At 35.9% G+C, this 21,765-nt stretch overlaps 1 protein-coding gene across 1 annotated transcript in view; it reads left to right on the forward strand.

Moving 5' to 3' along the window:
- Positions 1 to 21,765, forward strand: part of FMN2 (formin 2) — a 376,950-nt gene that overhangs the window by 264,130 nt on the left and 91,055 nt on the right. Inside the window, exon 14 of the mRNA XM_019423300.2 lies at positions 9,620 to 9,712. Coding sequence (XP_019278845.2) covers positions 9,620 to 9,712 — 93 coding nt within the window. The remainder of the gene's footprint in view (positions 1 to 9,619; positions 9,713 to 21,765) is intronic.

A 21,765-nucleotide genomic window follows, 5' to 3' on the forward strand; every position in this document is an offset into this window, starting at 1 on the left:
AACACTGGAGCCCCAACACTTTACTTTGCTTTAAATATCTTGTGCTAATTCTATGTTCATAAGCCTAAGCTAGAAAGCATTTCTGCTTGGAGATGGTCTGTCTTGAATTTTGGCTTCTTAAGCACTAGAAAAAATTGCTTATATCTTGAAAACGGACACACCTGTTAAGAGTTTTACTCCTTGGAGACAGTATGCTTTATCTTTGTTTTTAAAACTATACACTACTTCTGTACTACAATAGAGCCCACTAGGAAGACACCATTCCTGCGGCAAAAAACTACCCTAATGACATCTGTTTCAGTTGATGGATGTTACTCATTGTAGCTTGACTGCAGGGGACATTTACTAAACTCCTTTGTGTCAGTGAACATCTGCCATATCAGTTACCCACTCCAGTTCCAGAATCAGCGCACATCAGAAGTGGAAAATTTTGGCAACCGTAGTGACAGAACTACTCCTGAGCCTCTCAAGGAGACTGAGATTTCTAGGCCAGTCATAGATGCCTGAAATTATACCTCAAGTCATCTAATAATGGGGGGAGAGGGGTGGGGGGGCAGCCAGTATGAAGCTGGGCACCTGGCCAGTAATGTCAAGATCATGTATAAGCTTCTATGACAGTCACTTACGCCCTCAATAAACATTGTCACCTAGTCCTATGGTTTCACTGCATCCTTAGAAAATGTCAGAGGCTTCGCTTAGAATAAGTTCATATATGCAGTATATTAGAATACATTGTACAATACATTCAGTTTTATGTAAATCACTTTTATACTCAAGACATAACGTTTTATTTGTAGTATTCAATGTTAAAGAATTCATTTGAAAAATTCCAAAATGTTTGAGCAACTTGCTAATTCTTGACAACATTATGGTTAAATTAGATGTACACGTTTGAAGATTTCTGGAACCATGTGTCAAATATTATAAGCAGGTTAGTTTGTGGTAAGGGTGCTTTTATTATTTTATTGTAAGTTGCTGCATCTGTCATCTTAAATATGGTTTAAAACTATGAATTAATAACCTTTAACAACCATCTTAGGAAAGTTGCATATTTTTACTTATTTGGAAGAGTAGAGCTTGTAAGTCATCTTTAAAAATCTGCCTGGTAACCATTACCAGCGTGTTGCTGTCACCCTGAAGTGCCAGTCAAACCATCAGCTAAAGAGACACTTGTGTCTGCAGCTGTAGAGCCTTCAGACTCTTAAACTAAAGCCAGATGTATAAGAAAACCAAGTTTTACACTATCTGTGAAGCATACTTGACTGTTCTTAACATTCTAAACAAGAAATTGTATTGGAGCCCCCTAGCCCCAGGTCCTTTGGTTAGAAGTCTTAAAAGTCCACGTTAGGTAAACTGGGACATGTTATTCTTTGTTGTTTGTTTATAAGTTTTATTCGATATCAATCAAACTTGCAGACAAGTCACACGCTAGTATGTGGAATTCCTGTATATTCTTTCCTTAGACCGTCAGTTGTTTATTTCTTGTCCCATTTGCTTTATCATTCCCTCCCTCCTGTCCCCCACATATAGACATGTATATATGCATGCTTGTATATACATATGTGGGTGTGCATGGTTTTATTTTTCTGGACCATACACCAGCAAGTAATGCTCCTCTACCTGTCAATATTTTAGTGTATATAACCTAAGAACCTGGGCGTCCTTTTATGTATACACAGTATAATTGTCAAATTCAGGAAATTCAACATTGATAAATACTGTTATGATAATAATCTACAGACCATATTCAGAAGTATTTTTTATAGCTATTTTGCCCAATCCCTACTTCACAAACTTCATTTAATTTTAATGTCTCCTTAGGCTTCTTTTTTTTTAATTAAAAAAATTAAACATTTTTATTTATTTTTGAGAGACAGAGCATGAGTGGGAGAGGGGCAGAGAGAGAGGGAGACACAGAATCTGAAGCAGGCTCCAGGCTCTGAGCTGACAGCACGGAACCTGATGTGGGGCTCGAACTCACCAACTGTGAGACCATGACCTGAGCCAAAGTCAGATGCCTAACACACTGAGCCACTCAGGTGCCCCTACTTAGACTTCTTTAATTTAGTGCAGTTCCTTTGTCTTTCTTGACCTTGCCATATTTAAAGATTGCTTATTTTGTAGATGTCTCCTCCATTGGCTTTGTCTGCAGAAGTGATATGTGCCATTTCTGCAGGCCCATGATGTCAGCTTATCTCATTACTGCTAATGATGATGTGTCACTTTGGCCATTCCTGTCATTGTATTTAGGTGGCATCTACCGGTTCCTCCACTATGAAGTTATTTGAGTTTTCTTCTTCGTTTTTTGTTTTCACATTGTTTGTTTTTTAATAATTACTAAATTATTCGTGAGGTGACTCTTTGAGAGTATGTAAATATCTTCTCAGCAGACTTTCATCCATGAATGCTAGTGTCTGTTAGGGTTTCTGGCCTCATTATTTCAATATTTATGAGTTAAAGCTTGCCATTCTTGTGTATACATATCTTTCAGCCAAATTTTGGTATATCTTTAATTCCATTTTAAGTAAACTTGCTCTTTAACATTTTATGAGAGATTTATCAGTATGAACTGAGGAGAGGTTATAGGAGAACTTGGTATGCTTGTTCCTGTAGAGTCTCAGTGTTATCTTCAGAATTCCTGACCATTTCTATAATTTGCTTCATTTTTCTGTGAAAAGTTCTGAGCAAGTAGTAATGTTCCTTCTCAGAAATCAAAAATTGTCCCTATGAAATATGATATGATTTGGAAAAGAGAATAGCTAGAAATAGTCAAGTTTATTTTTCTTTAGTAGAAAGTAGTCTTCAGTAATGTCATTATGACATTATGTCATCATTTATCATTAATATATTCCCAAAGAAGTTTGATTTTAAAAGGTTATGCTTGATTTATGATTGGGTTTATTTATGGAGCTTTATTGTTGAATATTAAAATTCTATAAGACGTTTCCTTTGGTGAGTTTGCTGGTGGTTCAGGAATTCAGAAGAGGCACAGTGATCTGGTAATAAACAGATCATTCTTCACTACATAGATACCTTTTCACTTTTTTTCTCATACTATAAGTAACGCATGATCTGTTTTAATGGAAGAAGTGTGTGAAGGTCTTGTGTATTTAATCATTAAAGGAAAAACTCTGGAAAATGTATTTTTTTTTATTTTATTTATTTTATTTTTTTACAAGGGAAGCCATTTTACTTTATTATTTTAAATTTTATTACTTTATTTATTTTGACACGTTTAATATTTATTGTACTTTTTAAATATGAAATTTATTGTCAAATTGGTTTCCATACAACACCCAGTGCTCATCCCAACAGGTGCCCTCCTCAATTTCAACATCCTTTAACAAATGTTTTTTACTATTTGGATTTAACTGTAATGCAGATTTTCCAGGAACTCTATTGTGTTTTTAATAATGTTTTTAAATGACTCTTCAAGTCTGTAAGATTATAGCACTTTTTTTTTAAGTTTACATAGTCACATACCAATTTTGAAGATGATAAGCCAGGATATATTATACCGTTATGTTATACCATGATGCCCTACAGTTAAAAGAATGAGATCCAGTCTTATAAAGATATTTCCTTATTCTTTGTCACATTGAACATATTCATAGATGTCACTGAATGTATTAGATGTATATAAGATATCTATAAACTCTAGAACTTGACATTTTATTTTTATAGTTATCCAAAAGTCTCTTCCTTCTTAATATGAATAAGTAAAGTACCAACCACCCACAAATAATTGTATAGGTTGTGTATCACAATAAAGAACTTTGGAACTTTGGATTTGGGTTTTTGTACACTTTGCATAAGACTTGTGGTGTTACAAATGAGCCACCAGTGGAGGCTTAATATCCAGGTTAAGGAAAGTCATGATTATCAACATAGTTAAAAGTGCTGTTTTCACCAAGTGTTTAGTGCTTCCTCAGTATTTCAGACACTAGGCACACAGAGTTGAATAAGATAGTCCTTGACTTCAGTGAATTTAAAATAAAAGTAAATCAGAGACAAAGATGTATAACCAAATAAATGCAATGAAATAATATCATTAATAGCTATGGTTTTTGAAAGCGTCTCAACAGCTCAGTGCTTAGCACTCAAGTTCAATATCTTCATCATCCCGATTTCTAGTTGAGGCAGTTGAGGCTCAGATAATTTAAGGAGCCAGTTGAAGATCAAATAGCTACTAGGAGAACTACACTTGAATCCAGATCTCTTATCCAAAGTTTTGCTTTTATCTTCTATCATTCACACATATATAGAGAAAGGAGATACAAAGTTCAGGGGAGATGATCCTCTTCTCTTGGGGTGATAGTTGAAATTTGGGATGGATAAGTAGAGGTTCAACAATTGGTTCTGAGAGTTAAGAGTATATGTGGAGAAATTTGAAGAGATATGACGCTTTAAAAATTACAAAAAAGTTCATTGTTCCAGGAGGGTCTGATTCATTTATCCATTCATTCCCCAGAAAATTGTTGGATGTGTATTGCCTTCTAGGGAATGTTAATGAGTAAATGCAGGATGATAGAAGATGAGGGTCCTCCTCTGTCCTCAAAGACAGTGGAGATTTTCTGTTACTCACTAAAGACAAACTATCTATGATGGACTTTTTTTTTAACTGATTTTTTAACTATATAAGTAATTATGTGAATATATATGGAGTATTTTAAAGCAAGCTCCAGATATATCATTCCACAGGGAGTATACTGTACAGAGAGATTTCCATGCAATATCTGGCTGAAAATTCTAATAATTAGAATAAATCTGCAGGGAAAAAGCTGCCTGGTAGGGAAATGAATGGATATCACTGGAAACACTGAGATACTTGACAAGCATTTATCATGGCTGCCTGGAAGGAAGACTGGAAATGAGTTAGGGTTGCCTGTAAATGACCCTACGGAGCTTCTAGATCTAAAATTCTACTTAGTTCTTACTGTGTACAGGAAAATCTATAGGTGAAGGGGAAAAGAGAATAAATAGAAAAAATAGGTTTTGCTTACATTTATATTCATAATATTAAGTTCATATGAATGTGCCAAGGGCACTTATAAAATTAAGTGGAAATTAAAATATAACTTTAACCTCCTTTTTTAAATATATTTTAAGTATTTTATGTATTTCTTATCTGTTGTATATTCTGTTGTTTTAAAGTTACTAAGTAAAAATGAAGACCTAGAGAAATTTTGGCATATTTTAGAAGACTTTGCTATGCTCAGTCTTTGATCTACCTCTGCTTGCCTAACTAGGGAAATTGTCACCCGATCCATTAGATTAACTTCTGCAAGTTCCCAGTGTTGGGGTATTTGTATAATTCCCTGGACCTCTAGACATAGTATAGTATCATGAAGAGAAAGACAGTTATTGCTTTCATCTTCTAGTAAAAAATGGCAAATGAAACAATTGTGACATTAATAGTAAAAATATTAATCTTTCTTGCCTCAGACTTTGAACTTTTGAAAATCAGACCAAGTGTAAGACTGGATCCTTTTTTCATTTTGACCTAATCTATTAGACCCTAGGCTATTAGTATTATACTTTTCTTGTTGGAATTGAAAAACAATTAGTTAAAGACTATATAGTATAGTGGAAGTCAAGCCATCTGAGGACAGGGGTGTTTGTCCTGGCATTTTCCTGTCAGTCAATGTCTGTGTCATGTGTGAGTAGGTTGATTAGCAATTACAAATTGATGAAGACCATTCAGAACATCTCTTCGTGTCATTTTGCCAGAAATAATTCACTGCCTGATAGGAAAGGCTGATAAATTTCTACTTCATACCTTTGAAATAATGCAACTTGTTACTTTTAGAGAATACTTGAAATTATGACATTATGTCTTTATTATGCATGTAGAGACACACAAAATTTCTGGCTTCATGGGACTGTCATGAGTGATACATTCCAAAGGAAGCTGACTGCATATGTCTTCTCCTTAGACTCATCCCCTTTACTACATTTCTGACAGGTAGCCCACTATTTTCTGAAGAGTAAAGAGTGCCAGTGATGAAGTGCTCATCACCTCAGACAGCTGGTTACTTCACTGAGATTTCCCTAAACATTAGCCACCCTTTTACCTAGAACCAGAATCTCTCTCTCCCCCTCCCTCCACTTCTGCTGGTTTAGCTTCCTTCTTCCTTAGAATCAACATAGAAGTTTATACCCTTTTGTTCCTGAGACCATACTTTAAAAACAGCTATGATAATTTTCTTAGGTTTCTCCAAGCTAAGGCTCACTCAGTGAATGAGTGAACTAGAATTTAAACCCTGTCTCCCATCTGCTAGATTCCAACATCTGGAATACTATTTCTGCAACAGGAGCTATTTATCCAGCCATTAACCCATCCAACTATGATTTGTTGCTTGTATCAGGCACTAGGAATACAAATGAGAATTAGATTTCCTATCTTTAAGTAGCTTGGTCTAGTGGAGCAGAAGAGATGTGATTACAAATAACACGAATATGGAATGGTAGCTGATATTGAGCCCTACCTTCTCAACATATGAACTGTGAAAATTGGGACAGTCTGTTTGTATTTCATTTCTCTGACATAAAGCAAGCATATTACTCTTCTGTTTGAAAGGGCTTCTTGAGCATTGAATGGGAGAACAAATGTAAAGTGTGGCACATAAAAAGTATTCAGTAAGTAATAGCTTCAATTCTGTGTGCACGAGGTGCTGTGGGGTCACAGAGGATAGACACCCAGTTCTTCCTGGAGGTGGGACAGTGAGTGGAGGAGAGCAGGGGATGTAGTGAACTGAGGAAAGTGGAAAGAGGAAATACTTTTCAGGGGCAGCTACATCAAGGTTAAGTCATGAAGTAATACTGGGAATAGGTGAGATGAATGAGATAAAAGGATAAAGGGGGTAAAGGAGAAAAGCATTCTAACTAGAGTAGCCAACTTGAGCAACGGTATGGAGATGAGAATTTGCACTGAGTCTGCAAAAGATATCAGGAGTAGAGGTGGGTTAGTAGAAAGCTGGGCAAGTTGCTCTATTTCATATTGTAGGATGTTAAATCATTCCTTTACTCAAGATGTAATTATGAAGTTAGAGGTCATTGAACAGTTTCAGGTTTCTTCTGGATGATTTATTTTATTTTTTTTTGTTCATTGCTGAAGTATACTTGATATGCAATGTTATATTAGTTTCAAGTGAACAGCATAGTGATTTAACAATTCTATACATTACTCAGTACTCACCACAGAAATGTTATCTGTGTTATCACCACAGAAATACCATCTGTCACCACACAAGGTTATGACAATATTAGTGACTATATTTCCAATGCTGTTCACTATATCCCTTTGCCTTACTTATTTTATGACTGGAAGATTGTACCTCTTAATCCCCTTCACCTATCGCCCCACCCACCTTTCCTCTGGTAACCATCTGTTTGTTCTCTGTATTTAAGAGTCTTTTTGTTGTTGTTCATTTTTTTTAATTCCATGTGTAAGTAAAATCATATGGTATTTGTCTTCGTATTCTTTCACTTAGCATAATACCATCTAGGCCAACCCATGTTTTCACAAATGGCAAGATTTCATCCTTTTGATGGCTGAGTCATATTCCACTGCATCTTCTTTATCCATTCTTCTTAAGCTATGAGAAGGAGCATGGATCTGTAAAAGATTGGTGGTGAGAAGCCCAGTTAAGAGGCTTTCTAGTAGCTCAGTGAAGAATGATGAAGGCTTTTGTACCAGCATAAAGCGGGAATGGAGAGGATAGGCAGACATAAGAAGTATCTAGGAGGTAAACAAATAGAATGTGGAGATAAGGAGAGTGAGTCAAGGATAACTCTCCTGCTTTGGTATGAGTTATTTAGGTCAGATGGTGGTACCACCAACAGGAGAATAAAATAAGGGAGGTAGCAAGTCTAGAGAAGGCTGTGATGAGTTCTATTTGAAAATACTGATATGTGTGGAAGCTTAATGTACAAATCTGAAGGTACAAGATACTGGGCTAGAGATGTAGATTGGACAGGCACGAGCTTACAAGAGCCTGCTCCCACAGAGAGTGAGGAGTCCTGGGGAAGGTGGGCAGAGAGAACCCAGCATATGTCTAACTGGTCTTAAATTCTACTAGATATAATTGTCTTTTACGCTTGAGGGGGAGAAATGGGGCTAACAATATAGCCCCCCTGTATTCTGCTTAGATAAACTAATAACCTGGAGGGGAAAGGAAACAATGTTTTAATAAGAGAAAAATATTTTAAAGAGTGAAATTTCAAAGTCTCCTTGAGAAATTTATTGGCAATCTTACCTTAAGAATTGTAGTGAGACGTATGTTTTCCTGATTCAGATATTTGTATGTCCTAAGTTTGTCTTTCAAATATGTGCTTTTTAATTTTGAATTTATTCTCACTATCACCAAAATGGCAGGAATTTCTTCAGAATATGTCTTAGAAGTAATTCTTTTTTTTTTTTAATTTTTTTTTAACGTTTATTTATTTTTGAGACAGAGAGAGACAGAGCATGAACGGGGGAGGGGCAGAGAGAGAAGGAGACACAGAATCGGAGGCAGGCTCCAGGCTCTGAGCCATCAGTCTAGAGCCCGACGCGGGGCTCGAGCTCACGGACCGCGAGATCGTGACCTGAGCTGAAGTCGGACGCTTAACCGACTGAGCCACCCAGGCGCCCCTAGAAGTAATTCTTAATTAACCCTTGTGGGATCTATAGCCTACTAAGGCATTATCATGGCATGGGCATACAAAGAAAAGAAACTCTTGAGTCAGATCAGGATCTCATTTATGGACCTGCTACTTATTACCTGTGGGCCTTTCAACAAATAAGTGCCATCTTTGAGCCTAACTTTCCTCAGCTACAAAATGGGGTAAATTCCACTTTTATTAACTTCTTCTAAAGATTAAATTAAATGATAGGTAATAAGTATCTGCCATGTAATAGATGCTCTTTAATTATTGATTTCCATGCTAACATGAGCACCAAAATTACTATCTGTCATTTTTCAGCAATATGGATTTCAGTTTGGGAGAAACTTGTATTAGAAGTCAGTTGATAACATTGAGGATAGTAGCAAATACTGACATACCGCTTTATGGTCTGCCAGACACTATTTGAACACTTTATATCTGTTAACTGATTCGGTCCTCATGACAGCCCTGAGAGAGAGAGGCCAGTGCTATCACCATTCTACAAATGAGATTGAGGCTTGGGGCTTAAAGGAGCTTCCTACGTTTGCACAGTTTGGCAGTGACCAAACTTGGATTCTTAAGAACCTCTTTTTACAAAAACCCAAAGTGAAGCTGAGATCATAGGCTTCTTATGTCAGTATTTGGATGTTTCCAAAATATGTGTAGAACATATATCAATGAGTGGGGTTATCAGAGGTTTTTAACATCAGCTAATATGTTTTAAAAGTTGATGGAGCACCTGGGTGGATCACTTGGTTAAGAGTCTGACTCTCGATTTCAGCTCAGGTCATGGTTTCTTGGTTGTGAGATCGAGCCCCGTGTCAGACTCTGTCCTGGGCATGGGACCTGCTTAAGATTCTCTCCCTTTACTACTTGTGCTCTCTCTCTGTCTCTCTCTAAAAAATATATATATATATTACTGTTCCATTAACACTGTGACATTCTAAACAATGTCTCTCTCTAATTTCAGCCTGTGAAGTTGAGGCGGGGAAGGTATACCAGGTATCCTCAAAAGAGCACATCCAGCCTTTCAAAGAAAACATGGAACAATTTATTATTCAAGGTAAATTCTAAAGACACATGTTGCATTTCCCTCCTTTTTCAGCAGAAAGGTAGGTAGATGGCATTTAAAAAAAATATGCATTGGTTTAAAGGGGGTTATTTTGACATCACAGAAAAACAAATTATGTTTAATCATGAGTCACACAGCTCTGACAGATGAGCAATTTGGTAAACATATTATTATGGATAATGCTCATTATTTTTGTTTTTTAATGACAGCAAATATCCGATGTTAAAATAGTAACTATTTATCAAGATATTAAAATTTTATGCCCTTTGTGATAGAAAATGAGATATTCTTCTAAGTTTTAACTATGCTTGTGACTTCAGCTCAACTTTGTATTCATTTAGTTTTTGAAAATACTGAATAAAAAAACGCAAAGTATATTGATGTTTTCCAGATCTTCAAAACATTATATTCTACTTTTATAGGATATATAAATACCTCTAGATATTTAACACCTTTTTCCCAGAAGGCTTAAAATGTAACAAATATTATCTTTTGACTCTTCCTGTGACATAAACAAGGGCAGAAAATTTCAGAAGATATTAAAGAAACAAAAAAAATTAAAGAAGAAAAAACTATTTAAAAAGTCTTACCATTTTAAATTATTGAAATTTACAATTATAGCAAAGCATTTGCTACTCAAAACATTTCTGCTTTGGAATGTGAAGATCAGATTTGTGTCATGCCATGCTCTGGGAAAGTTCTTACTGTCAGGAATTCTCCTAGAGGCTGACATGGCTTGAGACTGAGGCTAAGTACCACTCTGAAGACTGGCTCCATCCTCTGTTTATTAGGCTATAGTTTTTATAGGTTGTTCAAGTGTCATTAATGATGATTTACAATGAATGAGTCACATTGGAATTTGATTAAATGTTAAACACAGATTTATTTTTTAGATGGGAAAGTACTATTTAATCACTCAAGATCATCATGAAGATTGAAACAGAACTTTGGTCAGATTCATAAATCAAAGTGATTGTCATTTCTAAATTCTCAGGTCCTCATGTCTTAGGGTGGAAAATCTCAATAATTCCTAAATAGTCCTTGGGACAAAATCAGAGTCCTGTAGTTACATATTAGAGGACACTGTAAGCTCAGTACTTTCTTAATGATGAATAAAAATGAGTCTTCTTTTCTTCATTAGGTGGGATATTTAGATCAAGAACATGTCATTTGGGAGAAATATAAGGGTAAAGGATGAGGTATTCTTTTTGCTTATATGAAGAAATGAGTCCTGAATTCATTAACTCAGTAAAGAAAGAATGAGTCTTTCTTCATGGGTCTTCTTCCATCTACTTTCAGTTACCTTTTAATTTCATCTCTGGTCCTGTTCAAATACTGTATGATTACATGTCATTGAAAAAAAATTTTTGAGTACCTCCATCCACCTAGACATTTAATAGCAGTGAATAAGAAAATGTATATGTCTTAGTAGATCTTACATTATACATTATCCAGAAGACAGTTAATGACAATAGCAAATTCTTTGGAACATCTTATGTAGATCAAATATGTCAAAACGTGGGAGAAAAAAGTTCAGCTTTAAACATGAGTGCCTAAGAGACTCCGAAAAACTGAGAACAAACTGAGGGTTTATGGGGGGTGGGAGGGAGGGGTGGGTGGGTGATGGGTATTGAGGGCACCTGTTGGGATGACCACTGGGTGTTGTATGGAAACCCATTTGACAATAAATTTCATAATAAAAAATAAAAATAAAAAGAGTAAACATGAGTGCCTATTAACCTATATTCAATGACATATAATGAAAACAATGGATTCAAAATGTTTCCCTTAAGATAATTTTTTTAGAATGTAGCTATTTTTTTGTCCCATATTCCCTCTTGTTATCATGACAAAATTCTGGAATTAAGCTTATACACTGAAAAATGCACTGCACCTTGGTATAAAAATATATGCCAAACATTTGCTTATAATTAGGCTGTCCTCAATAATAAAATAGTTTTCTTACATTTACCTCTGTGCTCATATTAACTTACATAGGTATTTTAATCTTTTTATATATCCTATCAAAGTCTTTTTTTTTTTTTTTAATCCTGTCAAGGTCTTTTTATTTAAAAAAAAATTTTTTTAATGTTTATTTATTTTTGAGACAGAGAGAGACACAGCATGAACGGGGGAGGGGCAGAGAGAGAGGGAGACACAGAATCTGAAGCAGGCTCCAGGCTCTGAGCTGTCAGCACAGAGCCCGATGCGGGGCTCAAACTCACAGACCGTGAGATCATGACCTGGGCCGAAGTCGGACGCCCAACTGACTGAGCCACCCAGGCGCCCCTGTCAAGGTCTTTTTAAATGTGCCACATTTCAAAGCCTAAAATCTCTCTCCCAACCGTTCAAGAGACTATGCCCAATACTGGTCAAACATTTTTAGTGCATTAGCTCCCACAACGTAATAGAAACATCTCTTATCCTCATAAGTCAGCTATTGTGTGGTCTATTGAACACACACTAACAGTCTTTGGATTTTAACTAGCCCTATGTTCCACTGATTCACCTGCTTTGTTACTCCCTATCTGCCTAATTTTTCTCAAGCCAATATTTTATGGACTCTGCTTAAACACCTCTTCTTTGGGAATGTCCTCACCCCTGCTTTAAAAGAGGCAGATTTAAAGAATTGAGTCCTGCCTCTGCAAGGCATTCATTGTTTGTAATGGTGCCAGCAAAGTACCATATTTTGGAGAGTTGACGCTCTCAATTAATAATATTAACACTAATTAAATAATGTTCTCAAATAATGTTCTGAACTCCACCCAACATTATATTGTTTGCAATACTTACTGCTTTCTGCAGTTGTATTATTTATTTGTCCCTCAACAAAGTAAGCTCCATTAAGAAAGCAGTCTTGTTTGGCTTCTTGCTATTCCTATATCTAGACCAGTCTCTACCTGTTGTACCCACTGTCTTGCTCACCTGAAAAAACCCAACAACCCTCATCAAGCCCATCTCTTTTCAGTCTCCATATTTGCACTAGAGTAGCTCAACTTTTTTTTTTTTTTTTGAGGGTGGGAGGGTACTTACAACAGCACCAACTGGTATCATCTAAAACCATGACCGCAGACCTGCTGTTGGAACTCATTTCTGTTGAGCACTTCTATAAGATTTTCCTTGTAAACTTTGTTTTCTCAGTTTCTGAGTTTTGCTCCTCTGTTCTCTCAAGCCTCCACAGTCTTTCTGTTTTGCTTCCTCATGACTCTGATGATAACCTCATCTTATCCCGTGGTGAGAAAACAGATGCTTTTATATAGAAGCTTCCACACCTTCCCACCACCCCATCTGCAAACCTGGCTGAGGAACTTGGGCTTCATCCTGAATCCTTGGGGAGCAGAGGTTTAAAGACTTAAAAAAGTTTATACTGGCAGAATCTGGGAAGGACTCAAGGGAGACAGACCAGACTTTAAGAAGGAAATTGCTTGTAAAATTGTTATGGCAAATTATTAGAGAAATGAGGAGGCCCTGTTCTAAGGACATAATAATGGTCCTGAAGAGAGGACATATTTAAGGGATAACAATAGCATAGATGAGAAATTACTTGGTGACCAAATAAATATGGAAGTGATGCATAGGGTCCAGATTACAGGTTTGTGTGGTGGGGAGCGGTGGTGTTAATCAGGATAGAGAATAGAAATATAGGAAAAGCTTTGGATGGATAGCATGACCTAAGTGGGCACACAGGTGAATGTTCCCATCAAGCTGGTGGATATCTACCTTGGACATGGCAGAGAGCACAGATGGAGGATTAGACATCATAAACAGGGTGATTATTTGGTGGGTGTGATCACCTAGAAAGATAAAAAAATAGACTCAGGGATAGAATTCTTTAGGAGGGTGCATTTATAGGATGGACAGAGGAAGCCCCAACAGTTAGTGGTGAGTTAGGTAGAAAGAAAATGAAGAGAGGCTGTTGTGATGGAAGCCAGAGTTAGGAAGAGTTTCAGAAAGGAGGGAGTGATGGAACATTTTTCTTGGATCGGCGTAGATGAAACCAGTTTTCTGAGCTTTTAACATTCAAGAGAAGTGAGGAAGTAGAAGGACACAACTCTGCAACAATTTTTAAAGTTACGTTGGATACTGTAACTGGCATAAGTGTTAGACAACTGTTTAATCAAAGTTACTGAAATTTAGCTTATCTTTAATTTATGTCAACATATGTGATGATTATATTTTCTGGTTGTATTATGAAGAAAACTAATTAGTAATCACCAGACACTTATCTAGCATTTATCTGTCGTTTTTGTTTAATTTTCTTTTGTGCCTCTTCTTTTTTAAGTAGCAGAAAGCAAGAGGAAAGAAAGAAGAGATAAATGAGATCACTAGGGAAGCTCATGCTAAGCTAATATTTCTCTCAGCACTCAGTACACTTCTTCCTTTTTATTTTTCTTCCTTCTGTTTGAATCCAAGTTGTATTATGGACTAAGTGTGCATATGAAAACCATATGCATAGATATAGAGGATTGCCTTTATAGGTATCTGTACATGGGGAGGTTGCTGGGAAAGAAATAGGAGCCTAGTTCTATGTTGTTGGCCTTCACAGCCTTTTTACTCATTTGGCACATTTTGATAAATGTTAATTTTCAAACCCAAGCTCAACTGTTTTTATGGGGGGTGAATGGCAAATTAAAGGTCATTTCTCTCCATGCTATTATATGAAGTAAAGTCCTTATTTTATAAATAAGGACTTGATTTTATAAATCAGAAATGGCTGATGAGATTTTTATTAGCCTAACTCTCCATACCTCCACCCCCTCTCTTCCCAAACATTTCTTCCTTAAATGAAGCATAGTAAGTTGAGGCTGAAATGAAGGAATAGAACGGAGGTGAAGGTGCATAAATTTATAATTACGTACTTATAATTACAAGGGTGTTGAAGCTTCTACTCTCAATATACAATCTTTAGTTTTGGTAATTCTATGATTGAGAATGAAGAAATGGTGAAAGCAGTTGCATTAAGTGTCCCAAAGACTGGGAAGTCTGCCAGAAGTATCTTCTACTGGAAATGGCACCCATGGTGCCCTATAAGCAGCGTTCCATATTCAGGGCGAGTATGTTTGGTGGTGTTTTTATTTCTTTTTCCGAAAATATACTGAGAATTTTTTTTTAGTGATGATAAAAGTGTAAAATATATCTAATGTCCGAAGTCTTTCATTGACCATTTACAATTGAAAAACAAACTATTGTCTTTTAAGCACACAATGCTTTACTTATTATTCATATAATAATAGTAATATTAAGCATTAATACCAATTTTGTTGTGCTAAAGAATTAACTGAAGCCCTTTTATTCTCTGTGTGATTTAGTTTCATGATTCTTTAGGACAGTCTGAGAAGCCACTATTATCCCCATTTTCTGATCAGAAAACAAAGGCTCAGAGGACTCAGTACTTCCCTAAAGTCACACAACAGATGGCAAAGTCATGTTAGAACCAATATCTTCCATAAGAAGCTTTAGCTATATTTTATTTTAATTTAAAAATTACTGGGGCGCCTGGGTGGCGCAGTCGGTTGAGCGTCCGACTTCAGCCAGGTCACGATCTCACGGTCCGTGAGTTCGAGCCCCGCGTCGGGCTCTGGGCTGATGGCTCGGAGCCTGGAGCCTGTTTCCGATTCTGTGTCTCCCTCTCTCTCTGCCCCTCCCCCGTTCATGCTCTGTCTCTCTCTGTCCCAAAAATAAATAAAAAACGTTGAAAAAAAAAATTAAAAAAAAAAAATAATAATAATAAAAATTATTAAAAATATCATTAGGGGTTCCAAGAGGTAGTGGATAAATGAGTTGTGTAATGTCAGGTGGTGGAAACCATAGGCAGAAGAAATCATATGTAGGATATGCAGTTAAACTCAAAAGTCACAGTATCAGAACTGGGAAGTGAGAATACTTCTCTATTCGTGCAATATGCATGCAGTGCTTTGTACCAGATAGACAAAGCTCCTTCCCCTGTTGACAAATGATTATTCCTTGTACCCCTCCTGTCACTCTTAACACGGAAGAAGCATGAATTTGAAATGATTCTCTGTAAAGGAGAATAGTCTATATCACCTCTTCTTTCTGAGGGTTAGAGTTCCACCAGCCGCAGTCATCCTTTCTGTCGCTGTGGAGGAGAAATGATCAAAGAGCCGCTGAGGAGTGGTGGGAATTGATTCCATATGAGATTTGCTAACAACTGCCTCCTGCATATTTCTAGTTGGATGCTCCCACTGATGCCTCGTCTAAACATCTCCATATTGTGTTCCATGTTGTATCCTCTGCACTCAGTACATAGCAGACTTCAAATAAATGTTTACTTCATACATGAAGGAATAAAGGGATGACTTTATCAATCCAGTCAAGTTCCTCAGGTCCTCTGCCCCGCCTGTATTCCCTGTCATTGTCATGGGACTTTGGCTTCATTGTTCATTTTTTAGTGAATAAGTGGAAGAAGCAGTTTGTAATATTGCATGCATGTATTATAAAATGTAGGTATATAATGAAATGTCAGTCTTCTTACTATTACTTTCCTCTATTTTAACCAATGTTGTGTTTCATTTCTGTCCTTTCAGAGGTAATTTGTACATACATATGTGTATGTATGTACATAAATAGGCATATAAACTTGTATATTATATATAATTAGTGGTTACAACCTCTACAGGTTGCTTTTGTCCCTTGCTTGTTCATTTTTATTATAAAATATTTTATACTTATTTTATATATAATAAACATATATACATGCGTACATATAAATTATAATGTTTTGTGTTTTATATTCATTTTTATAGAACACAAAAATAAATTTTATTATTATTTTCTATTAAGTATGTTCTATGAAGTTGCCGTCAACACTGAATTAATTAACACTGAACCGTTGCTCCTAAAAGCAAATACAAGGTTCAGTTGCATCAAGGCTCTGGTTTACATTGGTCTCGTTTTCATCAATCAGTCAGTATACAACCTTGTTTGTGTGTGTTCATGTTTTTTTTTTAATGGGCTTTATTTTTAATAAGCGTATGTGTTTTCATGTTTGAAGACACCTTATTTAATATACATTGTTGATTCATTAATACTGAACCAACAGCCAGCAGCACCATGAATTGTGCCTGAACCAAGCGTATCTAACTCAAGTACTTTCTCTAAGGGATATCACAGCCTCTTTGTGCTTAGGGGCGAGCAGTAGACAGCACCGCAGCACAATATTTGATGGCCATTTAAAAAAGATAAATTGCCTCCAAAAAAACCCCACAAAAATGCAAAAAAACGTGTCATGATAGACTGAGAAAAGGACACATATTTGTAATATGAGAGCTGAAATAAGCCAGAGCCTGGCCTTGTTCCACCTTTGCTGGGAATGTATGTGTCAGGTGACTCAAACTGTTCACTGTTATGCATATGTCCTTAGATAACTATCAAAGTACTACAAATGTTGATTTAGGAATTAAAATCAATTTTAGTGAGTAGGCAAATTCACAAATACAGAATTCATGAATAATGAGGATCAACTGTGTATGTGGAAGGCATTTATGTGTTATATACATATGACACCAATAAGAATATGATTTTATGAATATGTATGTATATATTATAACCTAAATGAGTCTAAAGAATTATAATGGAATGATTAGCCAGGTATACCCCCTCAAGGAATGTAACATGATGAATACGTCCAGCTCTTCTGTTTGTCCTCCCTCAATCTTATATGCCTCTGTTCTCTTCAGCCATGACCACCATGTTGAATTTTCCATTATCATTTGCACACTTTCTGTTTATACTTTTGTGAAGAATACAAATTGTAACTAATTTATTATTTAGTTGTGCAAACTTATGAACTGTATAAGTGGAATTGTAAGCATTTTCTTCTATAACTTATTTTACTCTCCACTGAACACTGTTCTTGAGATCTTCCATGCTTATGCATATGGCTATATTTCATTAACATTGACTCCATTGTAGGACTACTACATTTCTCCTATTCTTTCCCTTTTTTAGCCAGTACAAAAAATGCTTATACGAATATCTATTTTCCAGACTCATGGTGTATGTAAATACCCTTTTTTTATGGTACAGACCCAAGGGAACAAAGATTCGCTTGGTCATTGGGAAATGAATCTTCAGTCTAGCTAAAGCTAAATTGTTGTAAAATGTGATTAGTTCCAATCTACACTCCTATTGGCAGAGTTCTTGTATCAAATCCTGTGAGCATGTGGTCCTTACATTGGACAAGTCTATTATTTAAAGTGATATCGCATTGTGGTTTTAATTTGTATTTTATTTTTTATGAGGAGTTAGTATACTTTCATGTTGCTTCTTCTATGAAATGCATTTTGAGTCTTTTGGCTGTTTTTCTGTAAATTATTTCTCTGTCTCTTACTTATTGAATTATTACTGATTCTTTATATTTTTAGGGTATTAAAGTGTTGCAAACTTTGGAGCTTCTCTTTTCACTTTTCTTTATGACTTGATACACAGAAGGTCTTTATTTCTATGTCATGATATTTCTCAACCTGTTCCTTGATGAAATATGATTTTTGCCTTAAAGAAATCTTTCCATGTTACAAGTTTATAGAAAGACTGTTTTAGATTGTCCTATAAAAATGTTGTAGTTTTACTTTGAAATTTAACCCTTAATATATCTGATTTTTATGTATGTATAGAATTGATTTTTATGTATGGCCTTTAAAAGTCAAATTTAATTTTTTACATAGATAATATTATGTTGTTTTAATCATTTAGTACCATGTAATGAATATACCATCCCCTCTTTTCTAAAATACAGTACCATTGTATCATGTACAAATTTTCCATATATATATATATATTCCACATATATATATATATATATATATATATATATACACACACATACCTATATATATATATTTATATTCCATATATATTTTTCTCATATATATGTGTGTGTCTGTGTGTGTGTGTGTGTTGTTTTCTGGGTTTTCTCTATATGATTGCATTAACCTATTTCCAATATTATTCTTCATAACAAAACCTATTACTATCTTATTTATTGTAGCTTTCTAATACTACTTAAAATGTGGTCACATTAAATTCCCATTTTCTTTAGGAGACTTATGCCTCTTCTTGTTAATTTATTCAATATAATTTTGGAATCAAGTTGTCAAGTTCCACCAAAAAAATCTATTAGGATTTTGACACGATCACATAGGCTATACATCAGTTTCGGGAGAACTGACATCTTACTATATTGAATCTATGAACACGATAAAGACTGGCGTCTATTTATGCCTCCTTTAAAGTTGGTATAAAAATTTCTATAATTTTCCTTAAGGTCTTTACATAGGTTTTTTTTTAATAGTATATTCCTAAAGACCTTATTTTTTACTATAATACATTTTATGAATCACATTTATTATTATCTGAGGATAAATAAAATTCAAATAACTACTGTATAAAGCTGTCACATCCTAGAAACTTGCTAAACTCAATAATTAGTAATTTGTGAATTTTACAATTTTCTCATAGAGATCACTGCAAATAATCACCATTTTATTTCTTAGTTTCTTTTTTCTGACTGTGTTCACTGGCTTGTCCCTTCAGTGTTATATGGACAGAAAGCATGGAAATGTCCTATTACAAAGACATATGGTTAAAGGAATGGAGAGACTGACTTTGTAAATACATTACCACCAACTGATTGATGGTTTTCTTTTCATTCAACATTTCCCCTCTACTACATTGCAAATTGTATTTTGTGCCTTCATTCTTTTAATATATACCTTGGATATTTCAACAGGGTTCTTTAACAAAATCTAAGATTTAAAATAATACAGTCCCTAGAGTTAAACTCTAACCTCACCCATTTATACTTACATGCTATTCTTTTCCAATGTTTTTGTATCATCTTGTTTTTTATAACCAATACCATTTTCTTTGCTCGACATACCCTCATGCTTCCTTCTAAACCTTCCTTCTAAGATGATTTTTCTTCTCTTTGAAGTATACTCTTTGAAAGTTCCTTTGTGGGGGAAGAGCACCTGAGTGACTCAGTTGGTAGGGTGTCCCAACTTTTGGATTCACCTCAGATCATGATCTCATGGTTTGTGGGTTCAGAACCCATGTCAGGCTCTGTGCTGACAGTGTAGAGTCTGCTTGGGATGCTCCCTCTCCCTCTCTCTCTGGCTCTCCCCTGCTTGCTTGCTCACTCTCTCTAAAAATAAATAAACTTAAAAAATTTTTTTTAAGTTACTTTGGTATGAGACTGGGTTGTGGACTCTTTTCTGGTCTGTGTAGAAGTGTACATCACACTTACTTTGGAGAGACATGTCTGCTAATCATAAAAAATCTGGGCTGAAAATAAATTCCTCTCAGGAGTCTGGGTGCCTTAGACTCTTCCCTAAATGGGTTGGCAACTCTGCTTTGGTCCAATTTTTGTGTCTTTGTTTCTAATCTAACTTTTCTCTCAGGCTTTTATATGTTTCCTATTTCTCTTTATGTTTGTTTTGGCTAATCATCCGGGGACACTACCAACCAAGAACTATTTTAAAATAAATTTTTGCCGTGCATTTTAGAATCACATATTGTGGATTGAGACCCAATGCAGAGTGATTGCCCATTTGGGATTATGGATTCTTATGTGAGAGGGCTTTCCCTCCCATCCGGAGCCAAAGAGAGATGGACATCTTTACTTCAATGTCTACTTTAGTGATGTGTAATGCTTTTCAGTTTCCTCCTCACTGAGGGGGTGTCTCTTTAGACTCCTTGGAGAATTCTAGTCCTGTTCAATATTTCCCTGTATGGCCTTTCAAACTACAGCTCTAAGTTGCTGGGTTTAGCAGAAGTTGATGTTCCTAATGCAGGGGCTGTTTATACCCCTTTGGAACCTTGCTCCTGTTTGTTTTTATGGCCTCAGAGAATTTTCCTTATTTTCTAGCCAATTCAGCCATGCATTCAAGTTTACTTTCATTGGGTATCTTTGTGCTTTGTTGTGAAACTTTGTGGTATCTGGTCCTTAGTATGGTTGAAAATAGAGGTCTATCTTGAATTTTTTCTTTTTCTTTTTTTTAATGAAATTTATTATACAACACCCAGTGCTCATCCCAAAAGCTGCCCTCCTCAATACCCATCACCCACCCCCCACTCCCTCCCACCCCCCCATCAACCCTCAGTTTGTTCTCAGTTTTTAAGAGTCTCTTATGCTTTGGCTCTCTCCCTCTCTAACCTCTTTTTTTTTCTTCCCCTCCCCCACGGACTTCTGGTAAGTTTCTCAGGATCCACGTAAGAGTGAAACCACATGGCATCTATCTTTCTCTCTATGACTTATTTCACTTAGCATAACACTCTCCAGTTCCATCCACGTTGCTACAAAAGACCATATTTCATTCTTTCTCATTGCCACGTAGTACTCCATTGTGTATATAAACGACAATTTCTTTATCCATTCATCAGTTGATGGACATTTAGGCTCTTTCCATAATTTGGCTGTTGTTGAAAGTGCTGCTGTAAACATGGGGATACAAGTGCCCCTATGCATCAGCACTCCTGTATCCCTTGGGTAAATTCCTAGCAGTGCTACTGCTGGGTCATAGGGTAGGTCTATTTTTAATTTTTTGAGGAATCTCCACACTGTTTTCCAGAGTGGCTGCACCAGTTTGCATTCCCACCAACAGTGCAAGAGGGTTCCCATTTCTCCACATCCTCTCCAGCATCTGTAGTCTCCTGATTTGTTCATTTTGGCCACTCTGACTGGCGTGAGGTGATATCTGAGTGTGGTTTTGATTTGCATTTCCCTGATGAGGAGTGACGTTGAGTATCTTTTCATGTGCCTGTTGGCCATCTGGATGTCTTCTTTAGAGAACTGTCTATTCATGTCTTCTGCCCATTTCTTCACTAGATTATTTGTTTTTCAGGTGTGGAGTTTGGTGAGCCCTTTATAGATTTTGGATACTAGCCCTTTATCTGATATGTCATTTGCAAATATCTTTTCCCATTCCATTGGTTGCCTTTTAGTTTTGTTGATTGTTTCCTTTGCTGTGCAGAAGCTTTTTACCATCATGAGGTCCCAATAGTTCATTTTTGCTTTTAATTTCCTT

This window comes from Panthera pardus, unplaced genomic scaffold (assembly GCF_024362965.1).
Source record: "Panthera pardus isolate Hobbes unplaced genomic scaffold, ASM2436296v1 HiC_scaffold_21, whole genome shotgun sequence".
Lineage (NCBI taxonomy): Eukaryota > Metazoa > Chordata > Mammalia > Carnivora > Felidae > Panthera > Panthera pardus.